Source organism: Poecilia reticulata, linkage group LG2, assembly GCF_000633615.1.
Source record: "Poecilia reticulata strain Guanapo linkage group LG2, Guppy_female_1.0+MT, whole genome shotgun sequence".
Lineage (NCBI taxonomy): Eukaryota > Metazoa > Chordata > Actinopteri > Cyprinodontiformes > Poeciliidae > Poecilia > Poecilia reticulata.
The window spans coordinates 26,817,150-26,839,591 of NC_024332.1; the positions used below are offsets into that span (position 1 = coordinate 26,817,150).

General features: G+C 43.1%; 2 protein-coding genes across 2 annotated transcripts in view; both read right to left on the reverse strand.

The window, feature by feature from the left end:
• LOC103457726 (kalirin-like) overlaps positions 1-14,835 on the reverse strand; it is a 26,342-nt gene extending 11,507 nt beyond the window's left edge. The window contains exons 1-33 of the mRNA XM_008398083.1: positions 14,749-14,835; positions 14,540-14,674; positions 14,362-14,454; positions 14,120-14,242; positions 13,927-14,043; positions 13,671-13,745; positions 13,260-13,382; positions 13,108-13,160; positions 11,853-12,000; positions 11,570-11,766; positions 11,385-11,482; positions 10,330-10,493; positions 10,112-10,231; positions 9,591-9,670; positions 9,382-9,520; positions 9,176-9,310; positions 8,843-9,005; positions 8,581-8,696; positions 8,212-8,334; positions 7,387-7,569; positions 7,194-7,318; positions 7,026-7,092; positions 6,314-6,423; positions 6,158-6,227; positions 5,983-6,072; positions 5,616-5,708; positions 5,307-5,418; positions 5,040-5,230; positions 4,866-4,967; positions 4,602-4,756; positions 4,202-4,304; positions 2,219-2,380; positions 1,952-2,144 (exon numbers count right to left, since the gene is read on the reverse strand). Coding sequence (XP_008396305.1) covers positions 1,952-2,144; positions 2,219-2,380; positions 4,202-4,304; positions 4,602-4,756; positions 4,866-4,967; positions 5,040-5,230; positions 5,307-5,418; positions 5,616-5,708; positions 5,983-6,072; positions 6,158-6,227; positions 6,314-6,423; positions 7,026-7,092; positions 7,194-7,318; positions 7,387-7,569; positions 8,212-8,334; positions 8,581-8,696; positions 8,843-9,005; positions 9,176-9,310; positions 9,382-9,520; positions 9,591-9,670; positions 10,112-10,231; positions 10,330-10,493; positions 11,385-11,482; positions 11,570-11,766; positions 11,853-12,000; positions 13,108-13,160; positions 13,260-13,382; positions 13,671-13,745; positions 13,927-14,043; positions 14,120-14,242; positions 14,362-14,454; positions 14,540-14,650 — 3,934 coding nt within the window. The 5' untranslated portion in view covers positions 14,651-14,674; positions 14,749-14,835. The remainder of the gene's footprint in view (positions 1-1,951; positions 2,145-2,218; positions 2,381-4,201; positions 4,305-4,601; positions 4,757-4,865; positions 4,968-5,039; positions 5,231-5,306; positions 5,419-5,615; positions 5,709-5,982; positions 6,073-6,157; positions 6,228-6,313; positions 6,424-7,025; positions 7,093-7,193; positions 7,319-7,386; positions 7,570-8,211; positions 8,335-8,580; positions 8,697-8,842; positions 9,006-9,175; positions 9,311-9,381; positions 9,521-9,590; positions 9,671-10,111; positions 10,232-10,329; positions 10,494-11,384; positions 11,483-11,569; positions 11,767-11,852; positions 12,001-13,107; positions 13,161-13,259; positions 13,383-13,670; positions 13,746-13,926; positions 14,044-14,119; positions 14,243-14,361; positions 14,455-14,539; positions 14,675-14,748) is intronic.
• Positions 14,737-20,313, reverse strand: LOC108166988 (kalirin-like). Its single transcript, XM_017309244.1, has 9 exons — positions 20,284-20,313; positions 17,572-17,743; positions 17,354-17,468; positions 16,988-17,180; positions 16,606-16,829; positions 16,204-16,528; positions 15,950-16,072; positions 15,589-15,870; positions 14,737-14,880 (listed from the first exon to the last, which is right to left on the reverse strand). The coding sequence occupies exons 1-9, from the start codon at positions 20,311-20,313 to the stop codon at positions 14,737-14,739; spliced, it is 1,608 nt and encodes a 535-aa protein (XP_017164733.1).
• Between the last annotated feature and the right edge of the window lie 2,129 nt (positions 20,314-22,442).

Here is a 22,442-nt window from a genome sequence, read left to right on the forward strand (position 1 = left end):
TGAGGTCGACCAATACTTGCTTTAGATCTCAAACTGTGGTCCCTGGACCACTGGTGGTCCGCAGGCGCCTCTTAATGGTCCACGAGTTGCTCCATRTAAACAATCGTTTATTTGCTGTGACAGTTGGCTTACCAAAGGATTGTCTTTAAAAATAATAATGGATAAATGGCTTAAGACCATTTACACTGCAGCAGGTATGGAAAACCACTAATGTAAAAAATCAATTATACACAAATCTGTTGTTAATCTCTTTATATTAAATACATAATAAATATGTGTGTATATAATTAAATTATGATTTAATTATATACGTGTTGCTTTTAAAATAACACAATAAAGTCTTAACCTTAAAGTGATGGAAAGAACAGAAAATTAAAGGAAAACAAAGTTGTAAAGAAAGTTGTAAAAATTCATTTTATTAAATATATTTTAAAATCTTTAAAGAGTATTTGGGTTTAAAAAACAATTATAAAATAAACTGAGGAGAAATAAACAGGAGGGCATGTCTGAAGTTTATTTTTACACTGCAGCTCCTATTGTTTGAGAACGCAGCAGGTGACCACACACACACACACACATACATCAGGATGTTAGTGGGCTGGTTCCTGCGTTCAGGTCAGTGTTTATCTCTGGACCAGAATCAGGTTCGTTTTCTGTTCAGCTGTTGAGGTTTGGAGCGACATAAACAAACTGAAGTGAATCAGAGTTCATGTTTCCACTTCACCACTAAATATTCTGTCACTGCGACACACAGCAGCTGGTTGCTAACTTTCTGAAGTCACAAAATGACGATTTTATTTTGATACTTTTTAGAATATTTCTTATTTCTGTATTTATTTGTTGTTTCTACTTTMATTTTTGTTTGTTTTATGTCACTTTTGGGACGGTTAGATTGTAACTTTAAGGGAGATTTGGTTTGTTGATTTTGAGCATTTGGGTTAAAAATAGTTTTTCTACTCAGTTCCTTTACTTTTTGTAATTACGGAWAGTTTTTAACTGGATTTTGTTTATGTTTTTTACTTGTTTGCTTAGTTACTTTTCATCAAGTGTTTGTTATTTTAGGGGGTTTGTGTAACTTTTTTAAACATTTMATTTGTTTATTTTGTAATTGAAGAGGCCAGACAGTGAGATTAGTTAGTAACTTTTTGGTGTTTTGAGTTTGATTAGAGGTTGTGGAGATGATATAGGCATTCAGAARGGCACCCAGAAACTCGAAAATAAAATATTGATCAGTTTATATTTTTTTTGGTGGGGGTGGTTTGTGATAATGTATTGATTTTAATTGGTTTGCCTGGGGCATTATTCCTGTTAGAACCACCACTAATTACAGGTTGTAGCTTTTTGAGATCAGTAAATTTTACTTTGTTACCTTAAGGCAAAACATGTAGATAGCTAACTAGCTAACTMCTTGAATGAATAGTTTATTTAATGATATATTTTTAGAATTGCTGATAAGAGCATTTCTCATTTTACTTGATTATTGTATTAGTTTTGGGTAAATTGAGTGTATTTTTGACCGCTGGTTTTTTCTGCCTGCCTGGCTGTGAGCAGATTTATGGWTGCATCTGTAAACAGCGACGCTGGTGAAGGTTTTTTCTGCTGATTTGTGCTGCTGAACCCGTTTTGTGGGATTCCTGAGCGCTGCAGCTCAACGTGTAGCGGAAAGTTGGTCAGACATAAACTCCGACGGCAATGCGGCGCGGAAGATCCCAGTAAATAAACCAGTTTAAATGTTTCATATTGTGGGACGAGCCGCCGCGTTTACAAGCCAACAATCAGGGATTTAAATATTTAGAGCGGCAGGATGTGCTTCTGCTTTAACAGGAAGTGACATTGGTGATTAAATCTGAGCAGACTGTTGTCTTTTCAAAGCCCCTCTGAGATGCTCATGACAGCTGCAGCTGCTAACATCTGCCTTCGTGTAAACAAGTGATGTAATCAGAATACTCACCCTTCCCAGTGCTCCCAGCAGAGGAGGAGGTGGAGGTGGTGGTGTTGGTGGTGGAGGATGAGGAGGAGTTGCAGACAGAAGAGGTGGTGGTGGCGGGGGTGGAAGCGGTGGTGGAGGCYGTGACGAGCCCCTCCATGTCGGCTGCACTGTGGGAGTGTGACAGGCAGAGGGCGCTCATGGGCAGCAGCCCCTCCTGGGAGGAAACGGTTGGGGTCAGGAAGGAGCAGACTGTGTGTGACGTTCTGCCTACAGTCAGGTCGGTCCTACCTGCTGAGGGTTCTGGTCCGTGGTTCTGGCCAGGCACCAGCCTGGCCGGTCCGCAGAGCGCTCCACCAGCTCCACCGTCTGACCGCAGCGGACGCTCAGCTCCCCGGGACCGCCGCTGGTGAAGTCCAGCAGAACCACCACTAACTCGCAGCCTCCAGACAGCTGCACACACACACAAACGCACACACAGCATCAAGGTTACTATAGTTAACCAAAACTAACCAAGTATGAAACTGAGAAAACATTTTAATTAACTGAAAATAAATAAAAACAATATTTAATGGGAGAAAACTAAAAGACCAAAACCAAACTACGACTATAGGTGATGCATAAAACTATGTCCGAAAAACGAGCCATTTCAAAAACCTCCAGACTGTAACATCACAAACAGCAGGCACTGCCCATTACCTAGCAACACCAAAAGCTGAGACTCATTACTTAGCAACACCAACGGAACCCAGCCCGTTTCCTAGCAGCCAAAGCTAAACTCCAGGACATTTGGTCAGCTGGTTTTCCTGCTGTGTGCTCTGTACAATGGCTGCTGGAAAAGCCTAGTGGTTTTTTGTTGGGTTTTTTTGTTGACTTGCCATCCAGAAACCTCTTCTGTGCAGGAGGCTTCACTAATGCTTATCAAAGATATGTGCTTTTATTTATTTATCAAGATTTTCTTTTTGATTCTAAAATGTTTTTAACTGAGAAAAAAAATTTATATTCATATAAATATATAATTAGTTTGAGATATTAATATGCTTGTGTATTTTATAGTTTTATTGCATGTATTTTTAGAATTTGAAAATTTTACATACCAAGATGTTTCTGTTGAGTTTTAAATATTGATTTTTTTCCCCGTGTTGAAACACTGTGATGACGGATTGCAATTGAAAGCATCATGAGCGTTGACCTAATGTTGCTCTCAGCAGATTAAACACATGACTAATGACAGCCACATACATCATCCCACAGCTGCTCTGATTGGTCCAAAAGGAGTCACATGACTGGAGCTATAGGTGGAGGTTGCTATGGTTACGGCTGGCTCTGAGTCGGAGCACGTGGGCTCCAGCCAGGGGAGGAACCACTCTTGCTGTGGTCCGCAGGGAGTAGAGGGGAGTTTCCCGTTTAAATGCAACACAGCTGTGATCCCAAAACATGGAAAACAGGCGAGAAGATCGGAAAACCAATAGAAACTAGGAGAAAGTCTGAGGACAGAAAAACAAACACTTCACTGTCCTCCGGTTGGGTCAGAAACTTTAAAAATCACAAAAACATTTTAAAGGCTGGAATCTTAAAAGTTCATGTTTGGATTTAATTTTTAGACAGAAATGATTTAATTGTAGGATTTGTTTCACAAAGATATTTTCTTAAAATCAGGCTTAGCGCTCCTATGTCTATATTTTTTTAAACAGTTATATATTCAGAAATCTTTTGCATTGCAAAATATTTTGATTCCGTTCAATTCAAACATTCTTCATAGGTTGTCACCTGCCTGAAAACTTTTATTTAAAACATTTTGAATTTAATTTTCTTCAAACTTCTTATAAAATCTTGTTTAATGCTTCAGTTCATTTCTATAATTCTTCAGATTTTTTTTTATTATTTTAGTTTTATCTTTCAGAGCTGCTTCATGTTCAGAAGTTTTTAACCAAACGGAAACAAAACGACGCCGTAAATGTTTAAACTGAGCCAGTTAGCGTCGCCGCGCTGCTCTCAGCCTGCCCTCCTGTCCGCCCGAGTTTTCACCCCTGACCCTGACCAGTGGACCACGGATGGCAGGGTCACCAGGTCAGAGGTTGCTGACCCTAACCTCACCCTCTTCTAGCCCTCGTTAGGTGAGAAAATCAAACGTACCTCGTCTGAGCGGCTGCAGAAGAAGAGCGCTGAGTGGAAAATCCCTCAGACACACACCAAGCTCACACACCCTGCAGCTGTAATGAGGTCATCACTGGGCCGCTCACGCCCCTCTGAGGCGTCGCCCTGAGTGTTTACCTTGTCGCTGTCAGCCGTGTTCTGCGACGTCCGGGACGCGATGGAGACGGTGTCGGGCTGGCTGCTGGCATCGCCTAGGCTGTCCGCGTCTTCGCTCGTTTCCCTGGAAACCACAGCGGCTTTAGTTTCCCTCACACCCAAACGTCCGTCTGGATTTCATTATTATTATTATTATTACATAGGAGGCAGTTAGTCACAAAACTGCTGCTCTGGAAATACTGCAGCATTCTGGGAAATCAGCTCCAGTTTAATAACTTTCTTACACTCATTTAAACATATTCTGACTCTTATTTACTCAAAAACCTGCATGTTATCAAACCTTTTCAGTTTTTAAAAAAATGAATCAGTTATTGAATTGATCAGAAATCAATGTTTGTGTGAAGCTGGTTGTGTTTCCCACCTGCGGGTGATGCTGCGCTGCCGGCCCAGGGTCGGGTTGGGCGTTTTGGGCAGGGGGATGGGCTCCCGCAGCGCCCCCCGCAGGTGGCCCCGCCTCTCCTGGATCACTTGTCGGATGCTGCGAACCCACTCCTGCTTCAGCTCCAAGGAAGACGCCTGAGGGTTTAATAAACACTTTTATTAAATTACATTTTTTGAAGCAGCAGCAGGRTTTTGGGTAACGTTTTGCTCAAAAGGTTTTAAGTTGAGAAAATTGTGCTCCTACCTTCAGGACGGTCTTGTTGTCGGACGTCGGCGTTCGTCCGACCCACAGGGCRAACTTACATGGATCCCCCTCGATGTGCTCAGTGACGCCGAGCTCTGAGGTCTGACATGGAAACAAGCAGGTCAGTTAAACTCCTTTCCTCTGCGCGTTTAATGACCATATGACCTTCATTACCCTCAGCCTGCTCTTGTACAGATACTTGGTGCGTCCAGAGGAATCCTTGATCTCCTTGCTGAAGATGAGCGACAACTCGAACAGGAACAGGTGCCGGTCCCGGCCCTTCCGGATCAGAGACTTGGGCTCCCAGACCAGGAAGGAGTCCTGCAGGAGGAGCTCGCCCTGCACCTCCAGGCCCTCCTCCAGACCTGGAGCCGCATCACAGCCAGATCAGACAAACAGAAAAACGTCTCCAGCAGAGTCACGGCGAGGCTSAAGCTCTACCTTCCAGCATGCTGACATGCATGGCATCGTTGGCTCTCTTTGGGACACTCAGCATCACGTCCAGGCCTTCTTTAATCTCCCCTTTGCCCTCCTCACAGCAGGCCAGCAACTCCTGCAAACACACACAGGCAGCTGACGATCACACAGATTAGTAATCTGCACCGAGAGAAGCAGCAGAGACATGTGGCAGCTTTCATTTGTTATTCCAGACACAAACTTTGACTCCTTTCAGTTTCAAATCTCCAGATTTGTTTTGCAGACGGAGGAGCAAACTTTTTTTTTTTTTTACTGATGTATTTGTGTTTGTACCTTCAGCAGCAGCTGGTACTTGGTGATCCGCTGCACTGGTTTGATCAGAGCCGAGGAGATGGAGTTGGCCAGGCCGTGTCTCCTCTGGACCTCCTGCTCAAAACAAAATATTAATATTCATTCATCCCTTCAGCTCAGAATAGAACATTTGGACCTTTTCAGTACTGTCACATCATCTTTCCTCATTCAGTTCTCACAAACTGAACATCATGTAAAAATCTCTGCTTCTGCAAAAATTAATTTAGTGATGTTTCAAACATTTAATAGTTTCAATCATTCTAGTTTTGAGTTATCCATTAGCTAACAAAGAGCTAGCTAACACCGCTATTCAGTCATATGAAGTTTTGCGGTTTTGTGGGAAAATGACCTCGAAGAATCCGACTCCATGCTGCTGGATCAGTAAACTGGAGTCTGGTTTGTTCCTGCAGTACGTCACGTACATGTGGAACTTATCAGCCTGCACAGAAACAAACAGAGACGCGTTAATGCTTCGTTATGTCAGCTAAATGTAGCATCAGTGGGCAATAATCCTCTGTGTTTACCCAGGTAACAAAGCAGTGTCCCACGTCTTCTGGGAGCTGTTCATAGTTCTCCAGTTCCTTCAGGAAAATACTGAGAAGCACAAAGGTTAGAGCTGCTAAGCTAAACRGTTCTGTTTGTTTCACCCTGCTGTATAACAACTGTTTCTGTTTGTCTACCTGTTGTGGAACTCGTAGATGTCCTGGATGTTTCCGAACACGACGTCGTCCTTGTTGGCGAGTCCAGGTGGGATTTCCTCCGAGCCGCTGGTCATCTCCCACAGGTACGTCTGCAATGGCAAAGCAGTCACTTCAGCGTCACTTGCCGCTTCTTACAGGGAAAAACAACACTTCCTGCACAACTTTCACTTCAAACATTTACAGAATTTCTGGTTCATTTGGTCAGAGAATGTTTTTGGAATAATCTTTGTTTTATCACCAGAATAACTGTGGACATTTAAAGAGACATAGTTACATTTTATAGCACAGCTAAGTAACTTCAGTTGTTATAAAATTGCTATAAATATCAAATACGACTTAAAAGAAATGTTATTTCCTTATTTATCGCTTTGTGGCTCCTCTATTAAGCAGTGGCTCCTATAACGAGCTCACCAGTTCCACTAGCTGTTTGCTAATTACTGCTGGCTAGTCTGAAGGAGCCGAGAAGGGGAGGAGCTGCGCCTTGGAGGCGGGGCTAAGTCCAATCAGGCGTTTTAACAACTAAATGGTTGCCATGGAGATTAAAGGATTTCTCAAACCTGTCAGACTTATAGTTTTAGTAACCATAATTCTGATGTAATGACAGTAAAAACAGAAAATCATTAAGTTCAGATGTTTAATTAGAAGAGTGTGTGTTTTTCTTAACACGCTGAGCTAATCCTCCATGTTTTACCTCGATGCACTCCTGCAGGTCTCTGACGTAAACTCTCTCAGTCTGCAGGAGCTCGGCCATGATGTACCTGCCCACACACACACGCAGACACAGACACAGATACACACACACAGATTTAATAGAGCAGAACGTCGCTCCCGGCGCGCCGCTCACACACACCGTACTCACTCCTTCTTGCGGGCGGAGCGCCTCTTCTCGTCGCTGACCTGGTGACTCGGGTCGGACAGGTTGACCTCAGGGTCCGAGTCCGACAGGCTGTTGGGGATGAGCTCCAGCTCCAGGTCCTTGTTGTCCTAAAGGAGCGCCGCTGTTAGCCTTCAGATTACGGTTAGCATCTGCAGCAGCTGAGGGTTTTAATCACCTGAGAGCTGCTGCCCAGCGCGGCCTCCAGCAGGTGGCGGTACTGACCCATCCTGACCGTGAAGTCGCGGTAACGCTTGTCCACCGCCGAAACGCAGCGGCGCAGCTCGGCGCGGTGGGCGTGGCCTTTAGCCAGCATGCTCTCAGCCAGCTGGATCAGCAGGTGAACCTTCTCCTGGGTGTGCTGCGAGAAATTTACTTATTCATCGTTTGTTTTCACAGTTTCATGTCATCAGATAAAACCATCCAAAAAGGACAGAAATATTTAATTTTTACTGTTTGCTTTGAGCTTCATCTGGTCTARATGCAAAGATGCTTCATGTTAGATGCTAAAATAACAGCTAATAGTAAATTAACTGTGGTGATTATACGTCTGATCTTTAGATCAGATTTATGTTTTAATTTTTTTTTCCTCATTTAGAAAAAAGAAGAACATTTCTGACAAAAAACTCCAAAATTTTTAGATCAATCTGAGAAATTTTCTGAGTTTGAAAAGACAAGAAAAAACTCAGAAATTGAAAGATTCTTAGAGGTTTTCTAGAAAAAAAAAGACATTTATGTTTGAAAAGTTTAAAATTTCAAGAAAGAAGTCAGAATCTTTTCTTAAAATAATAACAGAAATGTTCTAGAAAAAAAATTTAATTTTCTGAGCTCATGAAGTTGAAAATTTGTAAGAAAAAATGCAGAATTTCTTAGTTTTTTTTTTCTCAAAAATTTCTGGGATCAATCTTTAAATTGTTGTTTTTTGGTGTAAACTTTCCTCTTTTTTTATTTTAAAATGACCCAGTATGCGGTACTTTAAGTTGAAACTGGTTTCTGGAACAACCTTTGCCGAAATGCAGAACTCTCGGTGCTGGTTCAGCAGCTCCTGCGTTTCGGCCGCTGTTGCCCCCGGCGACGTGTGCGTGGCCAGGTAATGGTCACCTGACTGCTGCAGCCATTCAAGAGCCTGGATGTGGACAGATTAAAATTTAGAGATTTATAGAAATTTAGAGCTGTCTTTGTTTGTGGGGCTCATGCTTTTCTGTTTTTGATCATTATTCTAGTTTTTTAATACAATATGAAAAATATTGTAATGACTTCTAAACAAGATATTTACACAAACTGAGGAATAGCAGCAGCTGACATTATTTCAGAGGGTCGTTTTGTTTCTGTGTTTGACTTCTGGAGTTATGTTTATCATTTCTTGGTTTACCTGCTGGCCGTGGTTCTGGAACATCAAGTACTGCTGGCACTGGTCCAGTCTGCGTTTCTTCAGCGTCCAGAAATGAAGAACTCTGTTTTCTCTCTGGAGCAACTCGCTGAGGATTCCTGAGCACAAAGAAGCATCTCTGTCAGCTAAACTACCTCTAAAATCCCTAAATATAGAGTCCAATTATCTGTGGCGTCCCTCTGGGCTCTGTTCTGGTTACACTCTTTATTTTGACAATATGTGGACTATTTTTGTTTCTGTAAACCTTTGACTTGCTGCTCCGGCACTCTGGAGTGCCCAGTGACCTCGGTGACCCCTGTCACCGCAGAGACGGTGACATTGTGGCCGGAGATGTTGGCCATGGTGACGCTGTTTCGATGGATGTACTTGAGGAAGACCTCAGCGTTGCGTCTGGCCAGCGTACACGCCTGTCACAGAAGAAACAGATCTGGTACAGGTTGTTTCCATAAAACATGAAACCAGGAGGAACTCCTCAGTAAAACACAGAAATTAAGTTAATCCACAGGGTAAACGTTGCTTTTTAAACCTATTTTTTATCTCTTCTAAAGGGAACCGAAGGTATTTTTTGCAGCGTTACCTTCAGGAAGGCCTCCTTCTGCTCCATGTGTTTGCTGATGAGCGGCAGCAGCTGCTCCGGCTGCCGCTCTCCTCCTGCGCACCAGTCCTCCTCCCTGCGGTACTCCTGCTCCAGACTCTCCAGGACGCCACACACCTGGTCAGTCGGTACAGTGATGAACATGAAGCTCTCCCAGTGGTTAAACGTGGAACTGCAGAGGTGTTTACCTGCTGGGATGTCCGGTAGAAAGCGGCGGATGCGTTGACCAGCTTCAGTCTGTCTTCGATCCTCAGCATCAGCGTCTGCCAGTGCAGCGCCACCGTCTGGGCGCAGGCCCTCACTGCATCCGGGTCGTAATGGCCTGACCTGAGCAGAAGCAGAGACTTCCTGGTGAGCGGATCCGTCCAGTGTTGATGGAGGAAATTCTGCGTCTTACCTGACGAGCAGCTCAGCTCGCTGCTGCAGAGCCAGCGCCACCTGGTGGGTTCTCTGCAGGGAGTCTGCATGCAGHAGAGCCTGCAACACAACGCGAGTCCAGTTTCCTTAACGTGCTTTTTGATTTCCATTCGTTTAGAAAAACAATCTGGAAAACTCAACTTTCTGCTTGGTTTTTATATAAAATGTAAAGGATGCTGTTACAATAAATTGTTACAGAAATTATTTTGATAAACAATAATATTGCTTTGACATCATTTTCAAGTATTATAATGATGGCACAATAGAAACCAACAAACTCTAATTTTGTATAAAACTCTTACAGCTTTAACACTGGAGTTGGAAAATATTTTAAATCATCCAAAATGGAACTGCCAAAATCAATAAATAAAAAAATACATGAACTGTGATGTTTCTGTCATCTGAATGGGACTTTAAATTGATCATGGTGTTAATTGATTGTTTATTGTGACAGACTTCAGGGTTAAATGTTTTATTTCAGGTCGGTGTGTCTGCAGTAACCTCGATGGTCTGTTGGAGGCGCTCATGCTCCCGCTGCAGCTGTTCGGCTTCAGACAGACAGCTGGAGTTCAGCATGCAGGAGGACAGCTTCATCTCCCCCTCAGAGATCCAGCCCAGCACCTGAGAGAGAGACACACACACACACACACACACACACACATATAGGTAAGCAGTAGGAAGTCTGAGTGTGTGTGTGCAGAGGGCTGAGTGTGTGTTACCTGTTTGACCTGGCTCTGCAGGTGTCTGAGCTGCAGGTTCTGCTCCAGGTATGTGTGTGTGTGGTCTGCGATCTGCTGCAGTTCCTTTTGTTTGTCCTGCAGGAGGCGCTGCAGCTCCTCCACCTGCGCCATCAGGCCTCCCTCTGCCTCCGACAGCTCCATACCTGCAACACGCTCCACCTTAGAAACCACACACACCAGCTGCCTCATTGTGCATGCACACACTGATGTGTGTGTCTCCATGGCGAATTCAATACGCCGGTTTCCATGGGGATCAGCTGTGTGCTTCAGAGAGCAGTTTCCATAGCAACCCGTCCCCCTTTCCCCCCTCTCCACCCCTGACATCAGTGTGATGCTGGGCTGGTCGCCGCTGGGGAAAATCTGCTGACTGATTCTTGTGGCTCTCTAGGATTTTATTCTGTTCAGATTGAATCACTAATAATAGAAAGACTTTGGATTCAACATGGCCGACGTTCTGTTGGACCTTTTTGTCTCGCATCACCGGACTGTTGGTCATTAGATGCTCCAAGAAGTGTCAGCGTTTTCTGAAATCAGGGGATCTGAACCTGCTTATGGATCTCCAACACGGATCATTTCGTTCCCTCACCAGGCGCCGTCATTAAACGTCCTACAAACACTAAAGCACCGATTAAGCGAAAAACATTTGATACCAAATCCAGAATCACTCAGGATGTTTAACACCTCACAGTTCAGTAGATTTGGTTCGATTGGGAAGCAGAATTGCAACATTTGTTCTTGTTCTCTCGTTCCAAACATGGTTCTGGGATAAGACAGTTTAGGAATCCCTAAATCTCTGTTTTCATGAGGACTTGGGGTGAAAACCGTTTTAATAAAACATGTTCCTGTGACAGGAGTCTATCACCACCTCTGACTGTTCAAGTGATCGACCTGTTTATCTGAACCCTGTCTTTTCTTATGGTGTACCTCAAGGCTCTGTCATTAGCACCGTGTATCTTTTTTTTCCCTCTGTATGGTATGCAGATGGCAGCAGGTTTTACCTCTTTTCTCATTTTGAAGTAAAACCTGAAACCTACCTGATGCTTGGACCTCTGTGATGTACTGTTGAAGGTCATGACCTTGCTGGATCACCTCATAGATCATATTGTTCATCGCCAGCCTTCGCTCCATGTGCCTGCAGAGCAGTCAGATGATAAATTTGACCTGATAAAAATATTATGTACCATAAGTCAGCAAGATGGCGCCAATCTGCTCAGTCTACCTGTGGATACGCTGTTGAGCCAAGGTCAACGCCTCAGGTGTGGCCTCTGCCAGGCGAGACTGGCCTAGGGCTAGCTTGTCCTGGGCTAGCTGCTCAGAGTTAGCATCAGCTAACCGTGGAGACGTTAGCTTCTCAGAGGAAAAGTCCTGGGACTGCTTTTGGAGGTCCTGTTTCCAGGCATCCATTTCCCCAGTTACCTGAAGACCAAATTATGTTAAAGAATCAGGAATATTACAGCAGGAAAAGGTTTTACTTGGTAGAAAAGTGTAGAACCGGGCGTCACCTCCAGGGTGCACTGCTGCAGAATGCGGAACTGCAGGAAAATGTCCAGTCTGATCTTCTTCTGGTGGAAAAGTTCCTCCAGTTGAGCGTGGGACTCCTCCAACTGCTGCAACACCGACTCCACATGGGCCACCGAGCTGCCCTGGGGCCTAAAACAAGCGCACCTCTTAGTATGTACAGAAGAAAGGAAACCAATTCATCTGAAAAATATTACCAAGAATATCAGAACCTGGAAGGAAACATCATTTTACAAAATTATGCAAAACAAAAATTCTACAAACACAAAAATCTTACAAGAAATTGTCATTGTGAGATTAAAAAAAAAACCCTGAATGAATCAAATGAAAATCCAACACATTTATAACCGAGAAGACATGGATTATTTGTACATGCATGTTTGTGAAACAAATCAGCACAAAAAAAGGTAAAATAATTCAAGCTAAGAYGGAAATTAAAATAAAATCCCGTAGCTTTAAGAAACCTGAAAACATTTATTCATCTGATGCCCGGAATCATTTTCAATTCCTTCAACAAAAATAAACCTTTCAGAACCAAATATAATCTAAATATTATGAAAGAAAAACCCAAATACCATCACAGAAAAAAACATGGCAGCATAATTTCTAATAAAAACATAAATTGACAACATGGTGATGTTTTCTACATTTAAATTTATAAAACATCCAAACCAACACAAAACTTTTAGTCTAATTTAACGTCAACGGTGAGAAAAAATGCTTGATTTTTTTTTWAAATTCAGTAGACGTGTTTCTGTTACAAATGTTGTATAAATACAATTTCACAGTTTCTATTAAATATAAAAATGCAATTAAAATCACATGTGAATAAGTTTGTTCGCATGATTAGTTCATTAAAATCAAGGCAGCGACCATGATATGAGTTTAACGCGATGTTTGGAGACCACATGACTAAAAAACCTAACGCAAAAACCTTTTATCAAAATATTTGAGATTTTTTTAAATTAAGGGATTAATTTTCATAATTTCTATTTGTGCAATTTTACGATCAATAGAARCGCAGCTAGTGTATCTTGATGACAATACATGGCATCTTCTCATCACAGTCCTGATAAAAACTTAGCCAATCAATCAATCAATCAATCAATCAATCAATCAATCAATCAATCAATCAATCAATCAATCAATCAATCAATGTTCTAATAATAATCTGTAAAGATGATCTGATCTAGAAAACACCCCCTAGATTCTGTATCAGGCATTGATGCCATAAATCACCTGAGTTGCAGGATGAGATCTTCTCCTTCCCGGATGACACTCATCGCAGCTTCCTGCGGGTCAGGGTTAGAGTGTTAGTGCGGGGGTGAGAGGTCAAAGGTCAGGGAGTGTTAGGTTGTTATGGAGACGCTGGGGTTGAGGCAGCGGCATACCTGTGTGTTGGCTTGCTGCTGCTGCTGCTGGCTGATCAGGGCCTGCAGTGCCTCCACTGTGTCTGGACACACCAAGAGGTCAGAGGTCAGCTGCTTCTGGAGGCCCTCCATCCACACCGACAGCTGAGGAGCAGAGGAAGAAGAAGAGAGCAGGTCGTTTTAGTTTATTCACTCATCGTATCTGCTTTTTCTTWTTTAATATCTGTTCTCATTATGGGCTTTGTACATAAATTTTATTATATTTTATTTTACACMATCAGTTATTTATCTCATCAATGAGAACACCAAATCATTTATTTTCTCATATTTCGACTCCTTCAACATATAATTGTGCGTCAGCAATTTTTCTACTGCTATAAAAGATCATGAACGTTTAGAAACGATGAGTCTCTGTGTTTCTAGGGATGTTACCTCCTTAGTGTGAGTGTAGAAGGACACGGCGAGGTCCAGCAGCAGCTTCCTCTGCTCCACACGCTGGATGAAGGCCTGCAACACACCGCACTGATGTCAGAAACCAGCATTTAGACACAACCCAAGATGTAGAAACAGCCCAGCATTTAGTCACAACCCTAGCATTTAGACACACTGAACACCTCTGAACTTATTGACACCTCCATGCACATAGAAACCCCCAGCACCATCCAGGACATAGACACCCGCCGGCTACCTGCATTCGCAACTCCAGGTCTCTCGCCGCCTGGTAGATCTCCTCCTCCTCACACTCTCCTGCCTGGGCCAGCTGGTCGGCCGCCTCCAGAAGCTTCTCTGCGTTGGTGTAGGTGTTCTGAAAGACAACCAGAGGTTAGTCTGAGGTTGGTTTAGTGTGACGGAGGATCCGGATCTGGGAACGTTTGGGTCACCTGAGCGACTTGCTGGAAGTCGTCGTGCCGTTTCTGCAGCGCCCGCGCCCGGTGCAGAGACTTCCCCACMCCAGTGTGTTTGTTGAGGAAAACCTCTCCGTGCTGCTCCACCCAGTCCAACACCTGACGGAAAATTAGGTGGAAGGAAAATCTGGATGTAATCTGGACAGTTATTAAAGCAAGTGCCTTGGGCTATTCAAATATTGATTGAYTGATGTAAGMGTWGATGTTGGTGGTCTGACCTGTTTAACGTCTTGCTGGAACACGCAGAGCTGCAGGCGCTGGTGGAGGCGGAGCTTCCTGTGCTGCCAGGCTCCTTCCACCTCATGGTGACCCTGAGCAGACAGGAGAAAGTCCCGGTCCATTTTCACGTCTGTCTGTCGTAATTCTGCCCTKACGGCACATCGTACCGAGCCTTACCTGCATCACCTGGTGCAGAACTCCCATGATGCTGTGCGTGGCCGGGGTGAAGTCCGGCTTGGCTGCCGACTCCTCAGACTCACTGCTGGMGTTTCGCTGGAGGACGTCCATTAAGGCTTTTCCACTTTCACTGACCTGCAAGCAAACAGGAAGACTTCAGGTTCCTTCATGCGGACACAWAGTCGTGAGTTGRGACTTCAGGCCAATACCTGCGTGTAGTTGGCAGATATCTCCTCGTTTAGCTCCTGGTGCTTTTTAGTTGCAGCTTCCAGCTCTGCTGTTGCAGTCGGTAAGGGACCTTCAGAGCAMGTCTTCACCCAACCCTCCACCCGCAGWAGGAACTGGACAGARAGATACACTCAGGTGAGAACCATCCCGAACATGAAGAAAGACCAGATAGTCTTCAAAGACCTTCTCTTGGACTTTTGAACACTTTAGTGATGCCAAATGAGGACAATGAAACGGGTAAGGCAAAGAACTCATRAATTGTTGCATATAAATCCTAATGTTGCATAATTTAAATATTTTTATGATTCTACGCCCTTAACTGTCTTTATAGCAAGAAGAAAGATACGACTCCAAGCAGCCATGAGGCCACAAGTCCAGAGAGAACAGGTMGGATTACTCTTTGAGCATTTATAAAATGTGATTTAGGCCCAGAAACTGAGCCAGGAGCTGAGACAGAATCCTTCCTTTGGACTTCGGGACACTTTTTTTGCTACTTTAGGTCATAATGGTTTATGCTGTACTGGATATAAAGGTAAGTTCCCCTTGGTGGAAACATAAAGATAGATTATGCTCTGTACTGGAGCAGCAGAGAGCATAAAGCCACAATACGCCTCTGCTGGTAGCTTTTCTTAATTTTTTCTCCAGAGACGCATCCTGATGTGAAAAGTCTGCTCTCAGTCAGTGGAGTTCAAAAAATGGAAAGCGTAAAGAACAAGAGTAGTGCGAAGAAGGTAAAGAGCAAAACTCTGGAAACAGACAAACTTGTGGTTAGTGACGTCAAATGAGGACAATGAAACTGGTAAAGGAAAGAACAGTTCAACCCAGTCAATGAACTGTGAGGCGATGTGGCGTATAAAACATAACATTACTTCAGTCCATAATGGCTTACTGAGTGTTGGACGTAACGGTACCTGCTCTGCCCCCTGGTGGAAGCCAGTTGCCATGGCAAGCGTGTTGCTGCGCTCCTCCAGGGCGGTCGTCAATGCCTTCCAGTCTTCCTGTAACCGTGACGACACCATGGCGATGCGTTCTGCTCCATAGTGGCCGGCCTCGGCGAGTCTTGCTGCCACTGTGACCACGCTGTCCACGTTTACGCTCCCGTTCTGCAGATGCGCAGGCGCCGCCATGTTTAAGTCATGAAACACTCAGCAAGGCRTCAGAGACGGAGACGTACACACTGACCATGCAGTTGGCGGTGAAGTGCTGGTGTTGTGTTTGCAGGTCGACAGCGTGCTGGTGGTTCTGACCGACTTCTGTCACACTCTGCATGAACAGCTCTTTGCTGTGGGCGATCCACTCCGACATCTGAGACAAGGAGAGGCAGCAGCAACACAGACRGGTCAGACAGCAGCTCTGGATTTGCATRTAACGATRCAAAACTTGATTGAACATTAGAAAAAATAATGCAAACCTTGCTTGCTGGGTCATGACCTCACCTTGGTGGCGTCCTGCTCRAACAGGTGCAGCTGGAGACCCTGGTCTAGGTGCAGYTTTTTGTCGCTCCAGCTCTGGAGCAGGTGGGTGCGACCAGCCTGCAGCCGGTCCAGCAGAGAGGAAACCTTTGGGGCCACACTCTGGAAGTCAGTMCCCCCTGACAGCCAGGTGCCGCCTCCTCCMCCGCCTCCMCCGCCCTCAGTGGAGCCGTCACCATGTGAGGGGCCTAGGCGCATTCGCTGAAGCAAGCTCTTYCCCTCTCTGTCCAGGGCATCYACTGGTGCGGTGGCGATYGTGTTCCGGAGACGACTGTGTTCCTCTAGAAGTCTGATGAGAATTCCCTAACGTTATYGTTCAGGTCRACATTGAGCGACCCTGACCTATGAAAMACCCAAGGTACTCACTTGCGGGCCTCGTCCACGTCTTTGGGCTCTGGTATGCGGTTCAAGCCGSCCTCCAGCTGTTCCAGCTGAGTCAGAAGTTGCGYTGCAGCTCCGGAGAACTCTTCGAGTCCCAAACGAAGCTCGGTCCACTCCACATGGTCGTACTCCAAAGAGCCGCCGAGGTCYGCCGTAAGCTGGGAGGGGTCGATGAGCCGGGAGAGGCCTTCCACTGACACCAGGCTGGTCTGAGGRCAGAGACAGGTTRCTGCCTCAATGCAGGAAACCTTAACAGCTTGAACATTAGGGAGTGGCACTAGAAGATGTTTCATATCTTTGTTAAGTTTCTGCATCTTCCAGTTGGCCTCCAGTCAAGARCCCATGATTGAAGAACAGCTTGYGGTACCTCAAAGCTAAACTTGGCGCTGCCCAGGTTGGTCTTGTGTTTCTGCCAGAAGGTGTCCGGTTTGATGAGCAGAGCTGCGTGGATGTTGGAGGAAAATGACTCCTGTAGCGTCCTCAGCACTGGCTTCACGCTGTCCCACTTACTGCCRCGCATGTCCACCACAACAGTGAAGCCACGAGCTCGAACGTCCTCACTGAGGGAAACACAGAGCAGCAATAAAACCAACGTCTCTTCCTTCAACACACTGCTTACAAAACTAAAGACAGAGCACTTTCTGCCACACTGGGGTCTATGTTCACATTAATGTCTGAATAAAAMAAAGCCGATCCTTATCAGTCTTAGCAGCAAAGACATTCCRAGTTGTACCTGGGAACTGTTGACAGGTAGGTGACCAGTCGGCTGAGATCTTCCTGTTTTATTCGATCGTGATTGGTCCTTGCTGGAAAGGTAAGAATTGGTCCGCCTCGTTTGTCTCTTCCACCTGGAAATTGTATACAACTGTGACTTCAATGCGCTTCCAGAATAAAACCAGCAGGACCAGAATAAAACCAGCAGGACCAGAATAAAACCAGCACTGTTTTTACCTGATACAAAGGCCACTTTCTCTCTGAGCACCGTCAGGACATCCACGGCCCGAACAGTCTCTGCTTTACCAGAACCTGGAAGACAAACGTCAACATCTTTAGCTTGTCCTTGGTCTTGGTCTAGTCTGTGTCCTCCAACCTCAAGAGASTTTTTTATACCCCAGAAATCCACCTAAAACATCCAAAGCAGATTCAATCTCCTGCAGACATTCAGGCAGGAGCTGGTTCACATTAAGYACCTTTTGCATCCACTTATTAGTCAGTTAATCCATAAATAATCTRATATTGTATAAATTAAGCTTAAGTGGTTAAAAGAATGTGACATTATTCGTTAAAAACTAGTTTAATAGTTGCTTTAATTGCACTTTTTGGAGCAGTAACTTTCTAATCAACGAAACAAATCATTTCAGGAGAGTGAAGGAGTGTTAGAACAGTTTACAAGTCAGGATTTAACTTGCCAAACTCACAGGTTTAGAGTTGGTGCTAAAACCTTATTAAAGCTGATTTTATGGTTTTGATGATTTAGAGACAATGTGTAACCAGGATCCCCAGAAAGAAACACATGTGTGTGTGTGTGTGTGTGTGTCTGTGTTCAGACATGGCTCCCATATGCGTCAGCTCATCCCGCTCAGCAGGAGGAAGCTAATCCAACACTCGCACACTGAGGGCATTAAACGYCTCACATTAGCAGCCCGACAGGCAGAGATAACCCTGAGAGAGAGAAACGTCTCTCTGGCTCTCCACCGCCGTCCTGCTCCGTCTCCTCCACACCCAACGGGCTTTCATCTCACACACCAAGAACACTCAGCAACTACAGCAGAGACGACCTTGGGATACAGGAATGTTTGATGTCTGTGCGAAATAAAGAGAGGATGTTTTATAACAAGGAGAGGATAACTGGACTCTTCTGTTCCCTCGTGCAGAATGTTTCCAGATTTTGGGTTTTTAGTCAGAAATGAGCTTCAGCTGAACACCTTTGTATCCAGTGAACAGAGAACTAATGAGTGAATGTTCTTCTGGGAACCTTTAAGATTTTATTGATATGACTGAGGCTGTCTGCTGATTGGATTTAGTCAACTCATTTCATCTGCTCATTTTTTGATTGATGACGGTGAATATTACATCTTAGGATCAATAAGTTCTCCAATTGAGCAAAGTGAAACATGTTTTCGACTTTATTTTAACCGCTTTTCTCAGTTTCTGTCTACGTCGCCCGTTAGTGACGGCTGCAGACACAACTGCTGAAAATTGCTGTAACGATGTAGATCCTACTCTTTTCTTTCTGCCACTATAAATAAACAACCAACAAAGGGAATCTTTAGATTTGCCTCTGATCATCTTCATAATCAAGCGTTGAGCTAGTGGAAACTCATCAGGCTCCAGCTGAGCCGCAGTGATTACAGAAACTCAGAACCTTTTTACACGTTTCACAGACCGAGCTGGAAATGGGCTGAGTTCATTCTTCACAAGGGAGCAAATTGAACCATGATGGGCTTCGATCTGCTCTAAAAGTAATCCAAACGGCCTTTGAGTCCATTTTTCAATCACGTTTTCCACCAATCGATTAGTGAAATCATAGCTATGAGCCGATTCTCTCCAGTCCAGGGAGGTTTGGCTGAAAATCAGATGAAAGTCGCAGAAACATGGAGATAATTTGCTTGATCAGAACTTCMTTCCAGCTGCTAACTCAGTTAAACCTTCAGCAAAARGCAACAGGCAAGGCAGAGAGGCAGCTGCCACRACGTCTGTGGTGGATTYGATGATTAATATGAAATTTTAAACAAATTAATAAAACAGAAACAAGAATACATATATATGTTGGTGACAGCTGCCATGACTTTGGTGACAGCTGCGACCGATGCTGCAAAAGGCGTGTCAGCTGCCACAGAATCAGCGGCATCTGCCACTAAATTAGTTTTATGAATTTCTAAATTAAATTATATTGTTTGATTTGTTCAAAATAAACTTATTTACTTTTTGTCCGATCTACCACAAAAGCTGTGTCATATGTCACACAATCCATGTCAGCTGCCACAGAATCAGTGGTGGCTTTTTTAATTTTTTAATTAAAAAAAAATCATAATTTTGTTGAAAATAAACATTCATATTCATATTTAATATTTAATCTGGCACAAAAGCCTTATCAGCTGTCACCGAATCAAAGGCGATTGATTACATGAATTTTTAAATAAAATTTTAATTTATTTGATCTAAATAATTGTATTAATTTTCCCACAGAARCTGTGTCACCTGAGCCGTGGCAGCTGCCACCAGAAGTGCCACTGTAGCTGCCGCTGCCATGACTTTCTGTCTCTCACAGCGTGATGAGGTGTTGGTGTTAGCATGGAGCAGAAGCTAATGACTGAGTGGTGGGCGTTTGTAATCTGCTGGGCGCTAACATGCCTGGCGCCGGCGTGTTCTGTCAGGAAGTGGATTGATCCCTAATCAGCTGCCAATCAGGGGGATTTCCACTCAGACCCCCCCTCACTGAGTCGGCGCTGGGCCCAGAATAGAAGCAGATGAAAGAGCCTTTGGAGGAACTTGCTGTCAGTCTGTCAGGACTCATCAAACTGATGATTACATAACAGCAGCTAATGAATGYGTTGCAGCCTGAAATGTCAGGCCAGAGGGTCTGAAGACTCACTCTGCCTCTGAGAGGCCGGAACCCGACCCAGAGCCCGACCCGAGCTGCAGGGCCCTCCGTGACCTCACCGCGTCTCTCTGGCATTTCTCCGCCGCCATTTGGATAATTACCATCAACGCTGAACATGCAACGATTCAGCAATACATTAAATCAGTTTTACTACTTCCAACTCCGTCGTCATGGAGATTTACTGTTTAGAAATCCACCAAAAAATAATCCACGCAGCAGCAGAAAGGATCCGAGGCAGAGAACCCAAAATTATAACAATTGTAACACTTCTTCAACATAATTTTATTCAAGTAAAAGTAAAAAGTATCCGTCCAAGTAATTCCACAACGGTAAAAATGTGTTTGGTAAAAAGTCTACTGATAGCTGATCGAATGATCAATAATTTAATATTTTAAAATGACATCATCAGATGAACCAAAATATAAATTAACTGGAGTTTTTGGTATTTTGAGGAGGCAAATTACAATAATTCATATAAGAAACAAAAAAGTATCAAAACCAAGCAAAAGAAAATGTTTCCTGATCAACTTCAACAGAAACTGCAGCTGTGTGTCTGAGTCTGGTGAAATTTACAGAATCCAGAAATTTTACTCGAGTAAGAGTGTAGGTACTTCAGAATAAAATGACTCAAGTAAAAAGTGAAAAGCACAAATTAGTACAAATATTCCCAAAAGTATTTTTTTTTTCAAAAAAGTTACTCAAGTAAATGTCATTGAGTAAATGTAATTAAATCTGATCAAAACCATGATTTCATCCATTATTTCTTCAAAATAAAAGCATGTTGGGTAAATCGATCCAAAATATCAATAATATTGATACAAATCAGTATCAGATTTCCTCTTGCAATTTTATTTAGTTTTTATATTTTAGTTTCTCACATCTACTATAAAGTTTAATTAGATTTTTTTCTCAAAGAACATTTTTTGTGCTTTTTTTTATTATTTAGATACAAATGTGTTTTGTTTTTCTATTGCTTGTTGTTCGTGTTAATTTGTTACTTATCAACTTTATCTAAATTGTGTCCCAAGTTTTACCAAAATAACTGAAAGRAAAAATTACAAAAACTCCTGAAGATCAAACACAAAATCCCAGATTTTTCCAAAATAAAAGTACCTCGGTTACAAAACATGAATCATTCTATGTTCCTTACTAAATTTAAAGATTTTTTTAGATAAAAATAAAACCTCTTTAGTTTGTTTTATGTTTATTTGAAATTAATCGTTTATCTTCTTCACATTAAATGCTTTTATCTCCTGACATAAATTTATTTGTTCCATTAAATGGCATAAAATGCTTATTTTATTTTTATTTTTTACCTTCCCAGATAAAAAACTGCCAATTTAATCTGTAAAAGTCGTTTTCAGTTTAAACATGTTTGTGAGAATTGTCGGCACATTCAGCGTGTGAAGCAGCTCAGCYGTCTCAGGCTTCCTGGGGTCAGAGGTCAAAGGTCGCTGCTGACTGCAGCTGTCTGCTTCAGACTCTGATCTCATGTTTGACATCAGAAGTTTTTCAGAAGCAATAACATTTATATCAGCTCTGTTTTTAAAATCAGTTCATAACGAGGCRTTTTAATTAAATGTATCATCAGTTCGTCGCTCCAACAGGAATCGTTCAGGACGTTTGTCTTCAGATTCTGAAATATTTTACTGATCCTAACGAGAAATTAAATGTTCTGACTCATTTAGATCTCCTGTAGCAGTTTGTGTCGCAGCAAACTTGAAAAAACCTCTAAAGATTTCAGCATGAAGTGTAAGAGAATACACATCTCTGTTGAACCTTATTAGCATTTTGATTATTAATATTTTATAAATATCTGTTTATTTATTTCTGCTTTGTTTTTCGTTGTGCTTAATGTTGAATTTTAAAATATCTTCCTGTTTCAAAGTTAATTGTTAATAAAAATTTAAGTTTAGTTTTCTTTAAGAGTTAACTTGAACGTCACACAGCATSATGCTGTGTGACGTTTATTGTTATAAAGTTGTTAATATAGMGTTATCCCAGTTGCCGCTGAAATTAAGCTCTGTGGGTTTTGATCTGAAGCGTAATGGGATCAAATATTCATAATTATAACAACCGTCTGTTCAGGTACCTGCCAGGTTTTCACCTGAGTTATCATCTAATCTGTTCAATCCTAATCCATCTGGATTAACAAAGACCCACTGCAGACATTTCCTTCATTTGGCTTTTAGTTTCTACAGAAATCCWTCATCAGATT